A 22,319-nucleotide genomic window follows, 5' to 3' on the forward strand; every position below is an offset into this window, starting at 1 on the left:
CTCCTTGATGATATTATAGATTAAACAAAATATTCCAAGTTAAATCAAGCGTTTTGAATGCACTCTTTCATTTCCTGTTAATGAAAGGAATATTTTGCTACAATTACTGTTTTCTCAATCGTAACGTTGGTTAACTTCTTCTTCTTCCCACCTACACTTGGAAATCTTATTACTCGTAAATTCAAAGCGAACTCTGATGGTAATTGATAAACATAATTCCTTAAACTCATATTTAACACTTTAATATATATGGTGGATGGTTATGTCAACAAGAGTATATTTGATATGAAATTTAATAACATTTTAAGAGAGAATATAAAAAAAACATTGGTAAAACATATAACTATTCATTTAGAAAAATTAAAGTTAAGCAGGGAAACAGTTAATATTTGAACAAAAAGTTAATTTAGTATTGATTCGAGTATGGAAGATCATAACTCAAAAAAAAAGATCGGATATAACAAAAGAAATATGGTGGAATTTTTCTTCAAACAACATTCTTAAAAGAAGAAAATGACACGCTAAGACAAGCATGTCAAGATAATTGGCAAAAATTAAGAAACAAAAGTGGTAACATTTGTCATTTAAAAGCAATAACTCCGTTGAGTAAAATTGACATTTATAAAAGCAATAACTCATCACAGAGATATTTATATTGTAATGGACAGTAGGTACATCTCAAAATGATGTTCCCTGTCAAAGCTTCTTTATATACATGTAATGAGGTTTTCAAGATACAAGGGAAAACATTGCATTTTCCATGATTGCAATGTTGGTTTTTCATGCGGTGTCATCGGAAACCTATTCTCAACTAGATACCCGAGTACTATTGTAACCAAATTTTGGTGTAGATATTGTTCGGAAGCTCCAACGCGATGATGACGACAGAAGACAAAGGTCGCAAAGTTACTTAAAAATTAAATTGGCCTATTGGTCCAATTTGATTAATAACAAAAGAGGGCATAACCTAGTAACAATCGACCTAAGATTAGTCAGTAAAACAAACAAGAATTCAAGTAACAATGTTATCAACAAAGAGAAGAGAAAACTCAATCGTTTTTCTAATGGCTACTCTGCATAATATTAGTGAACACAGTCATTAATAAGACTCTAATAAACAGACTAAGATACAAATAAAAATGGACAAAACATCACTCAGAAAAAAGATATAGGGCAATACGAAGCTTACTACGGAAGCGTATTAGCGCCACACATTTTTTTTTTATTTTTCTTCCTATGTTTGCGTTATAACGCAAAGGTTTGCGTTGTAACGTAAACATAGGAAGAAAAAAATGTGTGGCGCTAATACGCTTCCGTAGCTTACAATCTAATCTTATCTAAGTATTTCACCTCTCCAATAAAAGATCATTTGTTCAATCTACCGTTTGAATTAATATTCCCAAGTTCTTAACATATAGACAGATTGAAAGACATATTAATGTACTTGTTATGCAGTGTAAAACTACACTCTGATTTCAACAGAACCATTTGTTCTCTGAAACTAAAATCAGGCTTAATTGTTTTGATTGACCAAATCATTATAAGTGGACATGGTTGTTGCAGACATCGGCATTCATATCGGAACCAACTTGGCTCCTTATCTAGCTGACTTTTAATTTAATCGTATGCCTTCGACTTCCTTCTAGCACTTTTCGCGTAGAAAGAACTTTAAAATTATCCTTTAACTTCACGTTTTGCTATATACATGATTTCATCTCTCTGATTTTCCCATGTGAATATCCGAATTTCATGTAGCAACATTTCATCAATACCTGTATACATTGATTATGTATCTTATAGTTGATAAAATGTTCAAGGGTTTGTATTTCTTATCATGATTTTCTTATCATATGATCGATTTTTTTATTCATGGTTGCAATAATGATATCTTTGTGAGCGATTTTGAATATCTGTCACAAATGATGATGAAGTGTACACTAATTGCAAGCCGAAAACCCGTCCTTCTTTTTTTGTTATGACAAAAACGAATACGACATATTGTATTTATCGTGAAATGTAATCAGTTTCTGCTAGGATGTACAGGTAGATCATTAGATTTTAGCTTGGAAACCCACAGTTTAAATGAATAACTGTAAACTAGAAAAATACAAAATAAGACGTAAAAGACCAATCAAATAAAACTGACGACAGGAAATTGAAAGTTTCTATTAAGAAAAGAAAATATTTGTTAATAAATAAATAGAAATTCACTGCGTATATGCTCTTTCAAATTATAACATTAATCAAGGAAATGCCATTTTTTTTAAAGACAAAAGAATGTTGCAAGAAAACAGTTAAAACAAAATTAAAAATAGAGTTTTTGATAAATGCACACGGAAGCACATTTTTTACTCTGAAAGTTTAAATATATAATCAATTGGAGAAGTAGAATGATCTCAAATTCCTACTGACAGTTACGATAGTTTTACACATTTACTGAACAATTTAATTCTGTCAGCAGTCATTGTATGATTAAAGCATGTTACATCATTCGTCACTTCTAACCTATTCTTTACAACTGGACACACAAAAAAGCATAGACTCTCTTAGATAATAGAATTAAAACTGCTAAAAGCTATTTGTGGTATCATTCTTAATGTCTAAAATTGCATCAAGACATTGATCAATCTAACGTTCTGTCGACTGGTGACCCATGATGAATCAATTATACGTTGGATTATGGAAATTTCCGTGGAATAAAAGACGTGAAGTGAATCAAATATGTTACGATTTTGGCTTTATGACAAACTGTTAACAACCGCATGATAAAAACATGAATGGGAAATTAGATGTCATTGCGTGCTGATAATATCACGTTACACAGAACATCTTTGGAAAGAAAATGACAGTTTTGTTGCACTTTTATAGCATTGCTGTATTGCTGAATAATTTTAAGAAATGCAATTGCCATACCAATCATGAAAAATGATAGTTAATTTGTTTACATCGTTTCCTTATATATTTAACTACATATTTTTCGTATGCATGGTAAACCGTCATAATGATTAACATATCATATAACTCTTTGTAACAAAATCTGAATACATGTTTTTCTTTTCTTCGACCGTTTCTACCTTTACCTAAATAAAATATGGATTTGAAACTTTTTGATTCGATAGTTACTGTTGAGTCCTTTGTAGAAGAAACGCACGTTTGCCTTAAAAATGCTAAGCCAGGTATACATGATAAGTTCATTATGAAAAGAGAGGTGAACGATATCAAACTCATATGTCGAAGTCAAATTGACAATCACATGGCATAACCAAACAAATATCATTAGCCAAACCAATCTCCGGCGCAGAGTTCATATCCGTTCCATACATGCTCCGCAATACTGCACTTAATATGACGTCATATTGAGTGTAGTGTTACAAAGTATTGAACGGAACGGATATGTGATCTCTGCGCCGGAGATTGTAGCCAAACAACACTTCACATAACACAAATAGAAAACTAAAGGTTGAGTAACATGAACTCCAACAAAAACAGAGGGTGATTTCAACAATTTAAAAAAAAACACACACACGCGTCAGTCAATCGAAATAGCTCATGCATGTTAAATTTTACGGATGCCATCACGAGTTGGTTGACTGTTATTGAATAACCGTTTCAAAAATGATATCGGATATGTTCCTTACGTCGTAACTACAATCCCTTTGCCTTTCATGAATGTGATTTACCGAATTAGACTATTTACCGGAATTGTTATCACATAAGCAACACAAAGGGAGCAGGATCTGCTTACCTTTCCGGAGCACCTGAGATCCCCCCTTGTTTTTGGTGGGGTTCGTGTTGCTTATACTTTAGTTTTCTATGTTGTGTCATGTGTACTATTGTTTGTTTATTTGTCTTTTTTCATTTTAGCCATGTCGTTGTCAGTTTATTTTCGATTTATGAATTTGACTGTCCCTTTGGTATCTTTCGTCCCTCTTTTACGGACTTCGATTAAAACTTCAACAGAGTAAAGGAGAAGAATGCCTAAAATTTCCTCTGTTTTCTTTTAAAGTATAACCTTTTAATGATATAGAGAAATATGTCTGGGTTTCTATACTATAGCGACATGTTTTTGCCGTCTTTGGTCTTTGTATGTCAGGGTAGTTGAAGGATTTTGGAAATTAAGCGAAAGTGTCTTATATCTCATAAGACATTTTGTCCAGCGAATTGATTAAGAAATCGGATAGAAAAGGAGATTTGTTGGTTCCAATTGGCCGTTTCAGAATCTAAAGCATCATGGATAATTTCATTGTTCGTACCCCAAAGTGAAAATAACGTTACGTCATTGGTTGAATTTCGATTGTTTAGGACGTTTTAAACCAATCACCACGCTTTGGTGTACGCTTTTGAAAATATTACCCAGGATTCATTAGATTCTGAAACGGCGAATTGGAATGCCGATATTTTTTTAACCAATGGCCACTCATACATTTTTTGTAAATTAAATAGTATCAAGCATCTATACGATTTCCGATTCAGAAAACAAAAGGATTTATTTGAATCTGAGTGTATTCTTTAACAGTGTAACTGTTATCTTCCTTGACATTCTTTCATGGCGGGTAACGTAGGAGGAGGCATGTCATTCTTTATTTGTTGACAACCATGTGTCGCTCCTGCAGATTTTGTATTTATCTTGTTGTGTATTCCCTAATGGATTTGGGGGATATGAACATCAGGTTACTTCTTTTGTCTGAAAATTAAGTCAAATAGCCAATATTCATTCTTTAGCGAGCCTGTTATAACAATGAAAACAAACAACACTTTATAAATTGCGTGCAACCAAAGAGTTTTCTGGATTTATCTTTATCAGGAGCGCTTAAATAGCTTGTATAATACTGCGACTTTTAATCATCTGATACCGGCAATGTGTCATGACAAACCTATGAAATATATGTACTTTATAACATTCAGTTATAATTCCCACGATCATACTACAACAAACTTCCAGTGGTAAGCTTCAGATTCCCGAGTTTAACTATAATATCACGATTCCTATTTGTTTTCCTCAATTAAGTATGACTAGTCGAACAGAAGGAAAAAACGATAAAAAAATATAGATACAATTATTTTCAGGTTTACTGTCAAGTTAAATATAAGTGTGTTTGAATGAAAACCTAATCTAGCAAAGAAATGCTTTTGAAAACCAGACATGACAAGAAAATTATGTCGAAATCTTTGCTTCACGTCATTCTCCTATATTTCTGCAAACGATGTCTAACTGTTAGAAAGGGAAATAACTCGTATCGTGGATTTTTGCTTGCACCATTCCTCTAACATGTAAATAATATAGTGTATATGCCAATACACATAACTAACAGCGCCTGGTGATGTTTTATAGCCTGACCGGTTTCGGTCCAAAAAGGACCTTTATCAGAGGAAGAATGGTGGATTAATGTTACAAATATTTTTACATTTTTCTCGCTGATACACATAATTCGTATGGCTTCTACTAACGAAAGCTCCATTTGTGTCAGTACACCTTTCCTGTATTGCCTAAATGTTGTGAACTATTTTGTCTGTTAGAAAAACGGAAAACACTTGTTTGTGGGGATATTTTCTTCTCTTTATTCCTCTATCCTTCTTTCTACGATTTATGTTTTTTAAATGCCACTCTTTTATCTTGATTTTATAACTTCAATTTGATGAATAAATAGATGCAGACAGTTTGTATTACATCGAAACATTTTAAAAAGATTTTAATTTATCTTATATGTTACACTGCCATATAAATCAATTTGAATGAGACATTATTGCAGTAACTTTTCAGTGTCCTTTCATTGTGGAAACTTGCTTCTGACAAAGTCCTTGCACATAATTGAATTATTATAACTTAGAGATTGTAAGTGTGTTCTTAAATCTCATTCATTATAGATGATTTAGTACCGATCCTTGTTTGAAGTAATTGTACGTTCATTCGAAAAATTTTCTTTGGTTATATCGACTTTGTATAATAAGCAAATGTAATATCCTGTTGACAACACCTGATACCACCAAACACTATGTATTTTATGTCTACTTACACATTATACTTATTAACTCTAAGATTAGGTTTTACTTGAGTTCATGTCCCAACTAATATGTTTATAAGAATAATAAATAAAAGAAAAATAATATATCTATCAACAACTGATGCATCAGTAGTAGAATGGCAACTTACTCGATGCTTTGTAAATGAATCGTGTTCTAAAGCACAAATCAGGATACAATTGCATAATACGTATAAAAAGCATTACATGCATAAGCATAATAAAACATAGGGTTGTCTTGTAAACCCCACTGTTAGTATTATTCTGTTCACAATGTATATACTTCTAGGAAAGATCAATTATTTTTGTCTTATTTCTTTCTAGTTAAAACACTTGGAAGTAAACAGTATGCTATAATTATGATAATGTGTAGTGAAAGAATGCAATCCGTTGCTTGCATGTCCTATGTCAGGATTTTGCAAAGTTGTTGCTGTATTTCTGTCGTATTTCGTTTTTTTTTCATATATAGTGTTCATTATAAACCCCGCCGTTAGTTTTGTCTTTTGAATTGATTCAAATTGTGGTATATCAGGAGCCTTCAATAGCATACTGTACGGTTGCGTATTTCCTAATTGTAGTGTAACCTATAATCTATGAGACGCGCTCGAACCAAACCAGTTTGAATCCCAAACCAATTTTGAAAATGAACACCATAGTGAATAATTAAAGTTAAGCCAAACATTGCAAGATCTGGATATAAAGCTTGTTTCATTTATCGGCTCTCTTTTATGGGGGAAGGGGTAGGGGGTATTAACACACACTTAGTATTCAAATAAGTTGAAAATTGTTGAACCAGGAATTTAAAGAAAATGAGTTAATCAATGATAGAATATGTTGACACAGTGGTAGTAACGACTTAAATGGTGATATCATCGTAGATTAAACTTCATTGTGTCTGTTTAGTTAACGCATCAATGCAAATATAACGGAATTTGATGAGACTGTCGTCAAAGTGAGAGGGTTAACGCTATAAAACCAGGTTTAAGCCACCATTTTCTATATTTGAAAATGCCTGTAGTTTTTGATGCTTTTTGTTATTGGATTTTGCCATGTGATTATGGACTTTCCGAATTGATTTTCCTCTAAGTTCAGTATTTTTATGATTTTACTGTTTTCCACTTGGTGTGGCTTCGACATTTGATAATAAGACAAATTTTGTGAAAAAGATAATTTATTCGTTTAGGATAAGTTATATTTTAGGCTGATTGGTATGATCTTTATTTCTATATGATAATATTTTTATATCTGCACATATTTTTTCAGCAACTGTGTAGACAACATTCATTAACGAGTAATGAAGAGGAAAATCTCGGTGCAATAAATTGTAGTTTACAGTACAACAAAGAGACTCACCTGTTGTCCGTCAATATAATTCAAGCAGAAGACCTCGTGGCATGTGACGTAATTTCCGGCACCTCGAACCCATATTGTAAAGTATCATTACTACCAGACCATAAAAGTCAACTTCAAACCAGAGTACACAAGAAAACTTTGGCGCCAAAATTTGATGAGGAGTTTATATTTGACATATCTCCTTCAAAACTACCAAACTGTTATCTTGAAATTTTAGTGTTTAGTTATGATCAGTTTTCAACGCATGATTGTATTGGTCAAGTCAAAATTGCCTTACTGGACAGTTTGAATTTAACAGATAAAGTTGTTATGTGGAAAGGAATTTCTCCATATCAAGAAGAAGGAAACAAAAGTGTGAGTATTGAGACATAAAATATGTTATGACACCATCTGTAAAATTCAATTTCTTACTGGAATGGCGATATCATTAGTCTTATATGTCTTCTTTAGTTTAATTGGTGATTATTTCAGTACGGTTACAATCAGTTACAAAAAGATGACTTAAAATGTCTTTCTTTATACATCTAGTACAGCCTTAAGCTGGATGAATTTACGAACGCCAGTGAGCTATTTCTATTAGATAATGAATACATTAAAATAACCTAGATTAATGTCAAACTACTTGGGAAAGAAATGAGTGTCAAACAAATTGAATTGTCATTAACAATTATCAAAATCCTTGGAACAAAACGACAAAAAACAATGAATTAACTGTTGTAAAACCCTTGCACCAAAACCACAAAACACTTACAATTATTAAATGCCTTTGACAAATCATCAAAAAGGCATACACAATTATTACTGTCTTTAAAACAAATTACCAAAAAATGCATTAACAATTATAAAAAGATTTTTTTTTTCATAACCACCAAAAAGATTTTGACAATTTTACAAAGCATTGGTACAAAACAACCATAAATCCAATACAACCCCCTCTTGTGCTGAGTTGCTGAATCTTACATCTATTCGATATTTAGAATCACATAATTAGTACTGGTAATCTTATTTCGGTAGTCAACTAGAAAATTTATCGACACAGTGATTGAAATAAATTGCAACTCTCGTTTCGAATGCATTGTGTCGAAAATCAACGTGCACGTTCCTTAGCTGAAGTAATTATGTTCATTTTTTTTCTCAGAAAGATGTTGGGGAAATTATGTTTTCCTTGAGTTATCTTTCAAGTGCAGAAAGGTTAACTGTCGTTGTGATGAAAGCGAGGAATTTAAAACTGGCAGCAGACGAAAGTAAACTTTTAGGTATGTTATATTATAGCAGATGAAACAAAGACAAAAACGCGCGTCTGGCATAATAAATTATAATCCTGGTACCTTTGATAACTCTTTACACCACTGGGTCGATGCAACTGCTGGTGGATGTTTCGTCCCCGAGGATATAACCAGCCCAGTAGTCAGCACTTCGGTGTTGACATGAATATCAGTAATGTGGTCATTTTTATAAATTTCCTGTTTACACAAATTTTTCGAAAAACTAAGGATTTTCTTATCCTAGGCATAGATTACTAATGTGTTATGTAGACGAAACGCGTGTCTGGCGTACTAAATTATAATCCTGGTACCTTTGATAACTATTTACACCACTGGGTCGATGCCACTGCTGGTGGACGTTTCGTCCCCGAGGGTATCACCAGCCCAGTAGTCAACACTTCGGTGTTGACATGAATATCAATAATGTGGTCATTTTTATAAATTTCCTCTTTACAAAACTTTATATTTTTCGAAAAACTGAGGATTTCTTATCCCAGGCATAGATTACCTTAGCCGTATTTGGCACAACTTTTTGGAATTTTGGATCCTTAATGCTCTTCAACTTTGTACTTGTTTGGCTTTATAAATATTTTGATTTGAGCGTCACTGAAGAGTCGTATGTAGACGAAACGAGCGTCTGGCGTACTAAATTATTATCCTGGTACCTTTGATAACTATTTACACCACTGGGTCGATGCCACTGCTTGTGGACGTTTCGTCCCCGAGGGTATCACCAGCCCAGTAGTCAACACTTCGGTGTTGACATGAATATCAATAATGTGGTCATTTTTATAAATTTCCTGTTTACAAAACTTTATATTTTTCGAAAAACTAAGGATTTTCTAATCCCAGGCATAGATTACCTTAGCCGTATTTGGCACAACGTTTTGGAATTTTCGATCCTCAATGCTAATCAGCTTTTTACTTGTTTGGCTTTATAAATATTTTGATTTGAGCGTCACTGATGAGTCTTATGTAGACGAAACGCGCGTCTGACGTACTAAATTATAATCCTGGTACCTTTGATAACTATTTACCTGAGCCGTAATTGGCACAACTTTTTGAAATTTTGGATCCTCAATGCTCTTCAACTTTGTATTTGTTTGGCTTTATAACTATTTTGATCTGAGCGTCACTAATGAGTCTCATGTAGACGACATGCGCGTCTGGCGTATTAAATTAAAATCATGGTACCTTTGAAAACTATTGACTAACTATACATTTTGATAAATAAGATTTATGAAATTCTTAAATTTTATTTTGGTGTCTACTTATGCTATGTATGTTAAAGTTGGACAACCATTCTTGTGTAGTATGGCGCGCACATGTTTCCGTGTATATGTAACCCACCAAAGGCTCTAAATGCTAAACATGCATATGCTCTAAATTTGACTAGAAGGGCTGAAGTGTGTGTGCTAGTCCTGCCCATGCTCAAAATATAACTAGAAGAAATTTACGTATATACTAATGTCAAACAAATCTCCAAAAAGAACAACTCAAATTTTAATTCACAATTATATGTTACCCATTTTTCACGGTCCACTGAACTTAGAAAATGATACTCTAGCTTAGTGGATCATTCGTGTACTATGGACAAATTCTTGTGTTTTTTACACAGCTTTGAACAAGTATGAAGTATCACGCATGCACATGAGAATTGTACTCAGTTTTTATACGCCCGTCTTTTAGACGGGACGTATTATGGTATACCGTTGTCCGTCTGTCCGTCCGTCGTCTACACTTCGGACAATAACTCAAAAACACTTTCACCAATTTCCATGAAACTTAAGTCAATTGTTTATATCTATTGACGTAAGCTCTCTTTCGTTTTTTTTTAATTTCAGATTTTAAGTTTTGGATTTATGGGGCTTTATTCATAAAAAAGGGGGTATTTTCAACACTTCGGACAATAACTCAAAAAGGCTTTCACCAATGTCCTTGAAACTTTGGTGAATTGTTTATATCTATTGATGTAAGCTCCCTTTCAATTTTTATAAATTTCAGATTTTAAGTTTTGGATTAATGGGGCTTTATTCATAAAAAAAGGGGGATTTTTAAAACTTCGGACAATAACTCAAAAAGGCTTTCACCAATGTCCATGAAACTTTGGTGAATTGTTTATATCTATTGATGTAACAAATAATACTTAATAAAATCTGATGAAAACATAGAATTTGTAAAATCTTTAGTTCAATTTAAAACATTAAATTTCTTGTAAAAAATAGGTTCCATGAATGTCATACGTTTGTACTATTATTGAATGGTTGCAAGGATGAAAGCACATTAGCAGTCCCTGAGATACTAACTGTTCCCCGAGGCATATATCATTTTATGATAACATTTTTACTATCTAAGCTATGGATAAAAATCAAATACTGTTTTTGCATATAGGATGTTTTACTCTTATTAAAATTGGTTGCAATTGAAATCACAAATGATACCTTAGCATTGCAGCTTTTTTATAGAGTTCGGTTTCGGTGGAAGAGTTGAGCGCAATAAAAATGTTATAAAACATAACTAGTCTACAATAGCACATAATAAGTGAACAAGTGACAACATGAAAATCCTAACATGTGACTAAATATTCCTTAAATGTTAAAGGGTGTCATTTTAAGAAAAAAATAAGGAAATCAAGTCTCCTAAACATTTATCAATATGATCATCTTGTGAATATTCTAAACAATAAAAAGGTAATAATCATTATCCACCATATTAAGCATCATTTGAACAACTTTTGCATACATCTTTGTATAATTTAGTATGGATTCCTTACAATGTTCAACAGAATCTAACTATGACCAATATACCCCAAGAAAATTACCTTCTTCCAAACTACTATAAAATTTGGAAATCAGCCATAGAATTACTAAAACCCATAATCATATATCACTTTCCTTATATTGCATTGAAGACTTCTATATTATATGCCAATGTTAATGATATTTGTTTTTTATGCTAAATATTGAAAAGCTGAACTAGGTTTAATCATCAGTGTCTTCTTCACTGTAATCACTGTCCTCATCATCAGAAAAATCCTCATTTTCATTCTCAGAAGAGGCCTCCTCATCATCAATGAAATCTTTATCTTCATTGTCAATGAAATCCTTACTTTCATCACCTACTTCCTCAATTAGATCATAACTTTCAGTAGAGTCACTTTCACCATCTTCACTTTCCCTGTTATCTTCTTGCTGCTCCTCATTGTCATTGTAGTCTTTTTTGCCATTTTTATACGCCCGTCGTCAATGAAATCCTTACTTTCATCACCTACTTCCTCATTTAGATCATATCTTTCAGTAGAGTCACTTTCACCATCTTCACTTTCCCTGTTATCTTCTTGCTGCTCCTCATTGTCATTGTAGTCTTTTTTGCCATTTTTATACGCCCGTCGTCTTTCAAACAACGGGCGTATCATGCGCTAAAGCTCAGCCCTTTATTAATTTGTTCCGTACTTTCAGAGTGGCTATATAAAACTGTCTGTGCTGACATTCAAAGGTGGTGTTTAATAAATCAAATGCAAATACGCATACAAAATATAAATATGCAAACACGCATAAAGAAACAATGCTATGGTCGACAATATGTCATATAAAAACTGAACACACTCACGCATGCACATGAGAATTGTACTCAGTTTTTAATTTCATGCAAAAAGAATATTCACTCATAATATTAGGATTTCTAAACAAATGTGTACGGAACGTAATTAAATTTTTGCTTTTCTTACAACCCTATCAATAATTTTTGTTTAAGAAATTCATCACGTAAACTTTCTGTCATTTTATTTCTGTATTTTTATTGAAGTCATTGAATGCTCAGCAATGAAGAAGAATACTAAGCAAGTTTATTCTCAAGCGCTGACAGAAATTGTCAATTGTCAGTTGAATTTGAATTTTGAAAGAATGAGATTATATAATTTCTTACACCAAAATCCAATTTTCTGTCAAGCTAATTCTAAAAACCTGATAAACATGCAACTGCTGACATTTCTTCAGTTATACTCATGACTTTATTTCTATTCACATCTAACTAGTAGTCGAGCATGTCATTATTGAAATTATTATCCATGAATAAAAATGTAAATATTGTTAATACTTACGCACATAAGTTTGTGAAGTAGCACGTTTAAGACCCCATTAAAAAGTTAACTAAGCATGTTGATATTATAAAAAAAAATAGTAAATATATAACCTTTACACGTTAACTTTTCATCCTGATAAATTCATGAAAAGATTCAAATTACCTTTAAATTAACGTGTATTTTGGGGGATTCCAAAATTATTGAATTACAATTTGAAAGTTTATGCCAGACCACATGTTCCCTGAAATCGGTATCATACGTGTATATCACGTGACTCATCGGTGACAGTTATATTAAGCCTTGTAATTTTATAGACAGTTAGGGTACCAGTATGACATGAAATCAAATATGAGGTAGTGACAAATGCACTAATCACTACCAAATTGAAATTATCAGGAATTTATCATCAAATCAAATCAAATCAGATCAAATCATGTTATTGGTAAATCCAAATATTGGATTGTTACCAAGACACACATGACCATCGTTACAAATATACAATATTTAACTTTTAACAACATTCATATTCTATAAGACTACATTTAGATGTTTGGAGGAGGTGATACAAATTTGAAAGAATAATTACAAATATATTCATAATGCAATTGTTATAGAATATATATCATAATAAATACTATAAGAAAAATATAAAATAGTCATAACTTTGTTACATCGATTTATATGCTCATTTTTTAATATGTATTCAAATAAAGGAAACAGTATTATAACGCTGTTCGAAGGTTATAAATCGATTGAGAGAAAACAAATACGGGTTTCAGACTAAAACTGAGAGAAACACATCAACCACAAGAGGAAAACAACGAAACCACAGGAACACTGACGTGCAACTAAAATATGTACATTAGTTATTGAGGCAACAAAAACAAGAAGGAATCTCCGCTGTATCACCTTTGCAGAGGAAGATGAACATATGATTTTCTTTTAAAAACGGCCTTTTTTTATTTTAATTTATCGAATCGGTGGAATATATTGCTCTTTTCCAGTTTGTATTCTGTCCGGGTTGTTTTCGTACGACCGGCAGCTTTGTGTCCTCAACTCTTTTGTTAAATTTATATAGCATCAAACGTGTATAAAAGCTTTGAGAATTTTATAATTTACATGTTAATCCCAATCGTTTTGGATGTTTCTTACATGTTAGACATCTTGTTCAAGCAGCTCATTTTAAAATAATTTGTTCAATGAAATTTTGATAGAATCTTTCTTTCTAAATGACATTTTGCATCTATGATCCACAATAGTTCGTGGTTGAACTCAACATAATATGAAGTTTTCTTTATCCTTACAAACGGAAGAATGTCTGTATTAATTAATTTTCTTCCAGTTTTTCTAGCTTATTTATTTTTTGCAGATCCTTATGTAAAGGTATCAATCTTATGTGATGGAAAAAGAATTAAAAAGAAAAAGACATCGACAGTACACGTCACACATGAACCAGTTTGGAACGAAGCTCTTGTGTTTAATATTGGAAAAGAACTATTAAAAAGACTGTCTGCAGAATTTCAAATATTTCATGACAATACAATTGGAAACGATGAACTGGTAGGCAGAGTAAAGTTTGGTTACGATACAGTAGGAGATGGGAAGATTCATTGGAATGATTTGATGACAAGTAATAGTGCTGTTCCCCGATGGCACGAGCTTCAAGAATGACAGCAATATGATTTTATGTAATTTTGCATTTCTATTGTGATAAATAAATAATACTTATTAGTACGATGACCAGACCAGATTTTAAAAAAAATTAATCGTCAAACATACTATATGGCTATATTATATATCACTGGATTCGGCAAAATTAGTACTTTTGGAATATCGATATCGTCAAAAATAAATGTGGTAACAGTTTTGAATAAATTAAGGTCAACGATTAACATAATATTGTTTTTTTTCCTTCTATATCTTAAAACTGTAGTATATAAGCAGTATTTTGTGTTACATTTCAGATACAGACATTATTTTCAAATTGATAAACAATAAATTATCTCGAAAATGTAAAAAATAAAAAAGGAACTTATTAATTAATACCTCAGCAATAAATGATAAATATTGTTTTCAATTGAAGCCTACTATCCCGAACGTTTGTTTTGCAAAGGCTCATGCTACTAAAAAAACTACTAAAGAAATTAGGGAGAGCCTGCTGGTAACAGATAGAAACTTCTTCCAGTCAGGAATCCTTCTCCCTTCAATAATCTGATACACTTTGGTGGAAGCTGTAGTCTTTGTGTGGCGTTTCCTTTTCAGCAGACGACTTTACTTTTTTTTATGCCGTAGCGGTCAAAAACGTCTGCTTCTGTGTGCGCTAGAGAAAAGCATTAGGTCATATTTTTATAATAGTGCAGCTGCGAGGTCACCGAATGTTTTACTTTTCTTATCATCAATACATTTCAACCAATGCCATGCCTTCTCTCAAACTGATGTACGTTGTGAGTGATTGGCCAAAGGAAGGTAGGAAAAGTGGATTAGATACTTCACTTAGAATTGCTTCACCAAATCAGGAATTTCAACAAACGAAACATACTCTTCAATAAATTGCTGGCAGATTCCATCATTACGTCTTTCAACCAATCTAAAGAAGCAATGTTTTCTCTTAACAGTAAAAGAGGTAACTGATTCAGTACTTCTTCTCTGGCAAACGATTCACTTTTCAAAATTAAAAACACATATTTGGCCTTTGGGACTCCAGGGACCTAATCGTAAAAGACTTTCTAATGCAAACATTTTTCAGATAATTACAGGTCCAAATTCAGATTTGGTTCGTAATTTTCGAAATATATAAAAATTAAAAAAAACATATCAAATTAACATACGGAAATATAAATCTTCGATTTTGTAGTGTATATTTTGTTTCAATGCACATGTCGAAATAATGCTTCTGAGATAAATGAATTTGATCTTGTTGTTTAATAAAGGTTTGAAATGTCATATACATGTTGATTATTTACGTTTTGCGTAAAAATAACAAATGAAAATGAATTGAAACGTACTCTATTAAAGACATAATATTTGAAGTGTTCAATTTTTACAAAACTATTCTATAACGGATTAATTTTGCTAAACTTTGTTTGAAATTGTTAAAATAAGGTGTAACAACAATGTATATAATAACAGAAAGCATATCACGAATGTTTTTTTAGAATGTAGACCTAAAAACTTTTGAAAGTCAATTTTTCTTTAAAGTAATGGAGCCCTATTTCAAAGCCCATTTTTCAAAACATTTCACCGTACGATTTTTTGACGACAAGTCAAAATGTGAAGTGTAACCTTTAAACTACCAATACTGTGATTTATAGCCGTAAAGTCCGAATGACGATTAAAATCCTTAAATAAGCGACTTTCCCTTACTTGGTCACCGTACTATATGTAAGGTCGTATGTTAACGTCTGTCAATGAATGAAAAGTGATACGTTTACTTCCAGCAGTGGGTGAATGATTGTAAGAACTATTTCAATATTCAGAAGAAAGACGTTGCGTAAAATTAACTTTACTGTATTATATGATCATATTTGGTATTCAAGCAGACTAACCTGAATTATTTTCCGCTAATTATGCAAATTATTGATAGATACTTGCAAAAATAAAATATACTCAAAATATTATAATATATTCAGATGGTCTTTGGTTTCCATATCTTGCTTAAAGTTCCATGATATGTTCAAATATGTTGTATTTCCTTTTTCATATCTAAACTTTATGGGCATGTAATTAATTACTCTACTATGTCTTGAAACATGCATGATCGAAGCCTCTCATTTTATTTAATCATATGTTTATAGCTTACATGTTTATATACGTCTTCAAACATCTTATATTAGAAAACCCAGAATTTTCATGATTATTTGATTTTCATATCCTATTGTTTAATTTAAATCTTGCAATTATTGTAAACTTTTTTACATATTTAAAGAAAGGTGCTATAAAAAAGGAGATGCGATATGATTGCCAATGAGACAACTCTCCACAAGAAACCAAATGACACAGAAATTAACAACTACATGTCACTGTACGGTCTTCAACAATGAGCAAAGCCCACACAGTTTTGTCTCTATATTGAGTAATTATCTTACAATCTGTGCTTTCTAAGAAAAGACCATAGATATAATTATTCTAAAATTCACGTCAATGTGCTTTTCCCAATCCTTTGATACCGATATTGAATTATAAGAATGAAAACAAGATACATTAACAGAGTAATAAAATGAATGATTTTTATATTATTTTGTTAATTCGTTGAACAAGGGCATACTCTACTATTGTTTGAGTTCAATCTCTCGTGGTTTTTACCGTTAAGCCCTCATCCTTCTGTATTGTTTACTAATTGTGTTTATTTTCTAATCAGCTTGTTTCTTGAGCTATGAGCTGACTTCTTGAATGCTATCCAACATTTTTTTTATGGCTTATGCCATTAGACAAACATATCACGAACAAGTAATTTGAGGATACATAATTTTTAACTTACAAATACAACTGTCAAGCAGGTCTCTTCAGAGAAACGTTACTTTATTTGTTAGTAAGTAAAATATATTAAAAGAAATCGACTGTAGATCTATTCAGCAGATACTAAAGACGCAGGTCAACGAATTCAAAACGCATGCTGAGTTTCACCAGCAATTGAACGTGTAAAAAGGTAGTTATTAGAATTAAATGCGTTTCTACGTAGTTTCATTTTATACTTCATACAAAATATGCTAAATGCAGACTACGAAAAAAATAATACAGTCCTCTCCTTGTAAGGCGGAGCGTGTTATAATGTCATGTACTGTATCATTGCTTTTATAATCATTGATGTGACAAGTAATCTCCGTGGTAGAGTGATTATGTCGAAACAGTTCCTCTAATGTGACAATTCATAAAAATAACTCTATTTCAAAAGTACGACTGACCGTAAAATGACCTGGCTACATCCCATTATCGAGCTTAAGTGCTAACTTTAAGCTACATACAAGAATGCATTTGTATAATTCCATGATTAGGTAAAATTTGTATCAATCTAGTGTCTTTTAATAGCAATTTAAAGACAGGCATTTATTAAAGGTTTCTTCTTTCTGTTCAGCTTGCTTTTATATGGTAGTGGTCTTTATCATAAATCGACAAACATCTGAAGTGATATGTCAGCAGTCTTATCGTAGACTGTCGAATAACCAATTTAGATTCCGTAAAGGACATCTAAAAAATATGATATGCTTATTGTGTTAATGCTCTATCTAAAACATTCTTGTCATATACATGCTTTAACGTTTTCAACATTACCTATTTCTATGTTTTAAAATAGCTATATACTTTACAGCGATGTTTTGTTTTTATTTGATGACTTTTTTTATTGACTGTTCGTGTTATGTATATATTGGAAATTCAGAAATTAACGCGAGGTTTTTATTATTGCGAAAAATGCGACAGAGTTGTAAACGCAATAATTTAAACTCGCATTTTTTAAATATTTTGTATGAATTAAACAGGATTTATCATAAAATTGTAAAAATTAAAATCGCATTTCATGTAAAAACGACAAAACCGCAATAATAAATGCACGCAATAATTTCTGAATTTTACAATATTCGTATTGAGATAATCTTGCCAATCTTATATATTTTTTTATTTATTTTGATAACACTGAAAACAGTAACTGTAAACTTAAACATTTCTCAACCAAAACATATTACTGAAAAAGGAAAACACGTCATAAATTCATTTTCCGAAGTGAACACTCAAAATGCAGGCGAAGATCTGCTACGCTAAATAAAAAATGGATCATATCTTTATCAATTTCATGAGGCCAAAGCACTTTATTCTATATTCCTTCATCAGCAATTTTCTTATCCGAATATTTTAAAGCCAATGATACATAAGGACTGTAACATGTGCTAGGTTCGACATTTTTTATTACCATAGAACCAGCATATAATCTGTGTCCAGTGGATGTCATATACGCTTCGTAAAAATTGCATCTTAATTTAGAGAGGAAGTTTATTATGTGTATACGTTGTCTGTTGAATGATAAGCATGTTAAAATATTTTTGTACTTTGTGTTGATCTATATTCGGCTTTCACTGCAATATGATATTTCATCTCAATTGTTATTGCTATATGTGGAATTCATCAAATTTGTGTATACTATTCATATGAATTTTGCAATCGCGTGCTGTAGATTTTGATGCATAAACATGCATCTTCATCCGATTGCTGGTAATATGATGTCTATAACCTGAATAACTTGTAAATATTCCTTGTTATATTGGAGAAATAAAACATTTCAACTCAACGTTTCCATTTGTTTCTTTTTCGTCAGGTTAGAGTCGGCTGAAGACCTAAGTTATTTATGATATCTTAATCTATTAAATTATGACGGACAATTCGAGATGTTCGAGATTTATATTCGACCAATATCTGAATTGCGTTCGAGAAACCTAATTTTCCGAAATATACTATTAGATGAATGTAATCAAATTTAGTTCAACAATTAAGGTAACCTTTTTTACTCCTCTCGATAACAGAAGTATAACTGATGGTACCACGGCATCGAGTATGATACGTTATTTCTCCATTCGAGAAAGTCAATTTTTCATATTCATAAAGTGAGTTTTGGTATACCATAATTAAGGTATACTTGGTTTTATTAGCGAGACATAACATAAGTAATCGATTTTAAAAAAACTATGATTTGTCATTCCTGATTTTAGACTTTAATTGACAGATGAAAAAGGTTATGCTTGAGATAAATTCTACTAACTGGACATGCTATTTGGATTGGTGAATGTAAAATAGCTGTTTACTTTTTAAATGTTCTTTTGTCGTTGATTTATTGAACTTTCATGAATTATTGTTGATGCAATATTGGTACGCCTTAGAAAATCCTTATGCAAGTTTTTCTACAGAGCCACATTGATTGACTTCTAGAATATTCCATTTTATTCTTGCAACATCTATAATACGCACAAAAAAGTGTATCATATGCTCTTGGCACATATTCTTTTTTTATTTTGTGATCTTAGATAGTTCCAACTGTCTGTGTATGCCCTTATGCATCAAACGCTCTCACATAGTTTAGATGGTGATCTTCTTGTAAAGTGTAATACATCGAATGGAGGAGGAACTACCGTCAAAGTGTGTAAAGAGGTTTTGAATAATCGAAGTATAGAGAACCACATAAAATCTTATCTGACAAATTTACAGAAACAAATCAGATGTAGTAACAAACCATTAAATCACATTTACTCGCAGTGAACAACAAAACCTAAAGCTTTTTGTTAATCCGAGCAACAATTGCACCTGTTTAATAGATGACCAAAATCGTTTAAATCACAGGTTGTTGGTAAAATTCAATAAAGGTCTGTCTAAAATCTTTGGAAAATAAAATAACACTTGTTACATTTATGCGCCCGTTGCGCTTTTCTAAATTCTCATTTACCGACAACACTCTTTTCTAGAATTTGACATTTCAAATGAAAGTCAAAAGATACCGAAGAGATATTCAAACTAATAAGTCGGAAATAAACTGACAGCGCCATGGTCAAAAGAAGAAAAAGATAAACAGAAACCCCACCAAAATCTAGGGGTAATATCCGGTGCTTCAAAGTTTCACAAGGGAATTTTGTATACATACATTACCACATAAGATCTAATTGTTTCGTTTCTTATTGCTAATTCTTTTTTTTTTATTTAGTGTAAGTTTCGTAGTTCTTTCCTACTATGTGTTTATTTCTTAACCTCTTCGCTATTATCATGTCTCTAATGAAAATTTAGATTTTAACGGACACAAACCATGGATAGGCAACAGTTAAACGATGTTCAATTTTCATAAAGTTAACAAACAATCTGAGTCAACAGTGTAAACGTCTTTGGCTATAGATACATCAATCGCCAAGTTTAGATTTTTTAAACCCTCCTTTTTGCGCACATATTGTCACGTAACATAAAACTTTCAACCTTAGCGGTTTCATTTGTATGACGTCATGTTTTGAAATGACTTAAATGCGCCAAAAAAATTAACAGACTTTCACGGAATTTTATTTTATTTTAATTTTGTTGATTTCTCCGAGCTCTTGTGCATCACTTCTTATATTATGCATCCGAACAAGAATAACAGTTATTTTGACTTTTTTTATTGCACTTTTTAAAACAAATAAAATCGGCAAAGTGTCTGCAAATAGGTTGCAATACATGTTGATTTACGTGGGAAATATATTGTAACAGCCATTATTCTGTACATCTCTGAGTCTGCGCTAAGTATAGATATATCGAGAAATTTATGACATTGTTGTGTTCAGAGCGAAAGAAGCACGTCATATTAGAATTGTTAATAAAAAGGTATATTTTATAAACAAAGTCAACAGTAAAACATCAATTTAAAGGATTATAAGTATTCTTCTGGTATAACAAAGCATTTCGTGTTCATATATATATCATATAGGCCGACAAAGCAGCAAACAATGTTGTGCAAGCATGACTTAAATACTTTACTGAAGCAGAAATTAAAAATACTTCTTCAATTAAGAGAGTCAAAAGTAAACAATCATGTCAGACTACTACAATGGAGTGTGTGTGGTCGTTTATTCACAATAGCTACTTTTTTCACACTCTACACTACACTTTCTCTCAATCTTTTCAGATATAGATTGTCTTACCTAATCAAATGGTCATTTCAATAATCTGAAATATGTTTGCTGCAACTTATTTATAGTGTTTTTTTTTTTGTAATGTAAAATGTAAATGTATTGTAGCTGTGAAGAGATGGTTCACGTAATTAAAGGCAATAAAGTTTCACGACATGTTTAGATTCTTCTGTGAGATAACGTGTTGATAACGGGCTCACATATGTTTTGTTACGAATCATAATTTATGGCCAAATTGTAATTCCATTTCGTTGATATGATCAATAACACTTCCTGTTTTCTTGATAATGTTTTTTCTAGAATACTTTAATTGCACTGGTGATATTTACCTGCGGAAATAAACTTCAAATAAGTCTAAAAATAGCAGCACACTTTGCCCTCCACTAGATTTGGGATATTTTCACATAAAAATATCTAAACTATTCTTCACAATACAAAAGACTATTTTTCATTCCCAATGGTTAATATCTTTTCTTACGATGTGTATATGTCCAAACTCGATCGCTAAGGTAGTGTCTCTAGTGAGGTTTCAAATTTCAATGACCATTGTTTATATCTGAATTGTTTATGATAAAATCAAGAGTTTCATTACCAACTTCTGCTAAGTTTTTTCTCAAATAGAAAAAATTGATTTTATAGTGTGTGTTTACCATCCTTATTGTTTACGGTGATGACGTAATGAATAAGAAAAAACTTATTCTCAAAGGGTTACACCATTTCCAAGGTAAGATAATGGTTTGCGCGTTCAAAATTCATTTAGCATCTGTTCCACGTCATTGGTGGATGTGTGTTTTTATGTTTTTCGTTCAACGTTTGTCTAATCGCGTTAGGATTTTCTCAATCGTCCAACAATTTGTCGTGTCGGGACCTTTTATAGCTGTATATACGATATGGGTTGTTTGACGTGGTTAAAGGCCTTACTGTGTCATATACTGATCAAATTCATGCTTTTTGGACAGTTGTCTCGTTGGCA

At 31.9% G+C, this 22,319-nt stretch overlaps 1 protein-coding gene across 2 annotated transcripts in view; it reads left to right on the plus strand.

The window, feature by feature from the left end:
- The window catches only part of LOC143063368 (synaptotagmin-6-like), a 72,794-nt gene extending 53,798 nt beyond the window's left edge, over positions 1-18,996 (plus strand). For both annotated transcript variants that reach the window (XM_076235486.1, XM_076235485.1), the window contains exons 4-6: positions 7,284-7,727; positions 8,512-8,629; positions 14,089-18,996. In XM_076235486.1, coding sequence (XP_076091601.1) covers positions 7,284-7,727; positions 8,512-8,629; positions 14,089-14,390 — 864 coding nt within the window. In that variant the 3' untranslated portion in view covers positions 14,391-18,996. The remainder of the gene's footprint in view (positions 1-7,283; positions 7,728-8,511; positions 8,630-14,088) is intronic.
- The last annotated feature ends 3,323 nt before the right edge of the window (positions 18,997-22,319 follow it).

Source organism: Mytilus galloprovincialis, chromosome 2 (assembly GCF_965363235.1).
Source record: "Mytilus galloprovincialis chromosome 2, xbMytGall1.hap1.1, whole genome shotgun sequence".
In the NCBI taxonomy this organism is placed as follows: Eukaryota; Metazoa; Mollusca; class Bivalvia; order Mytilida; family Mytilidae; genus Mytilus; species Mytilus galloprovincialis.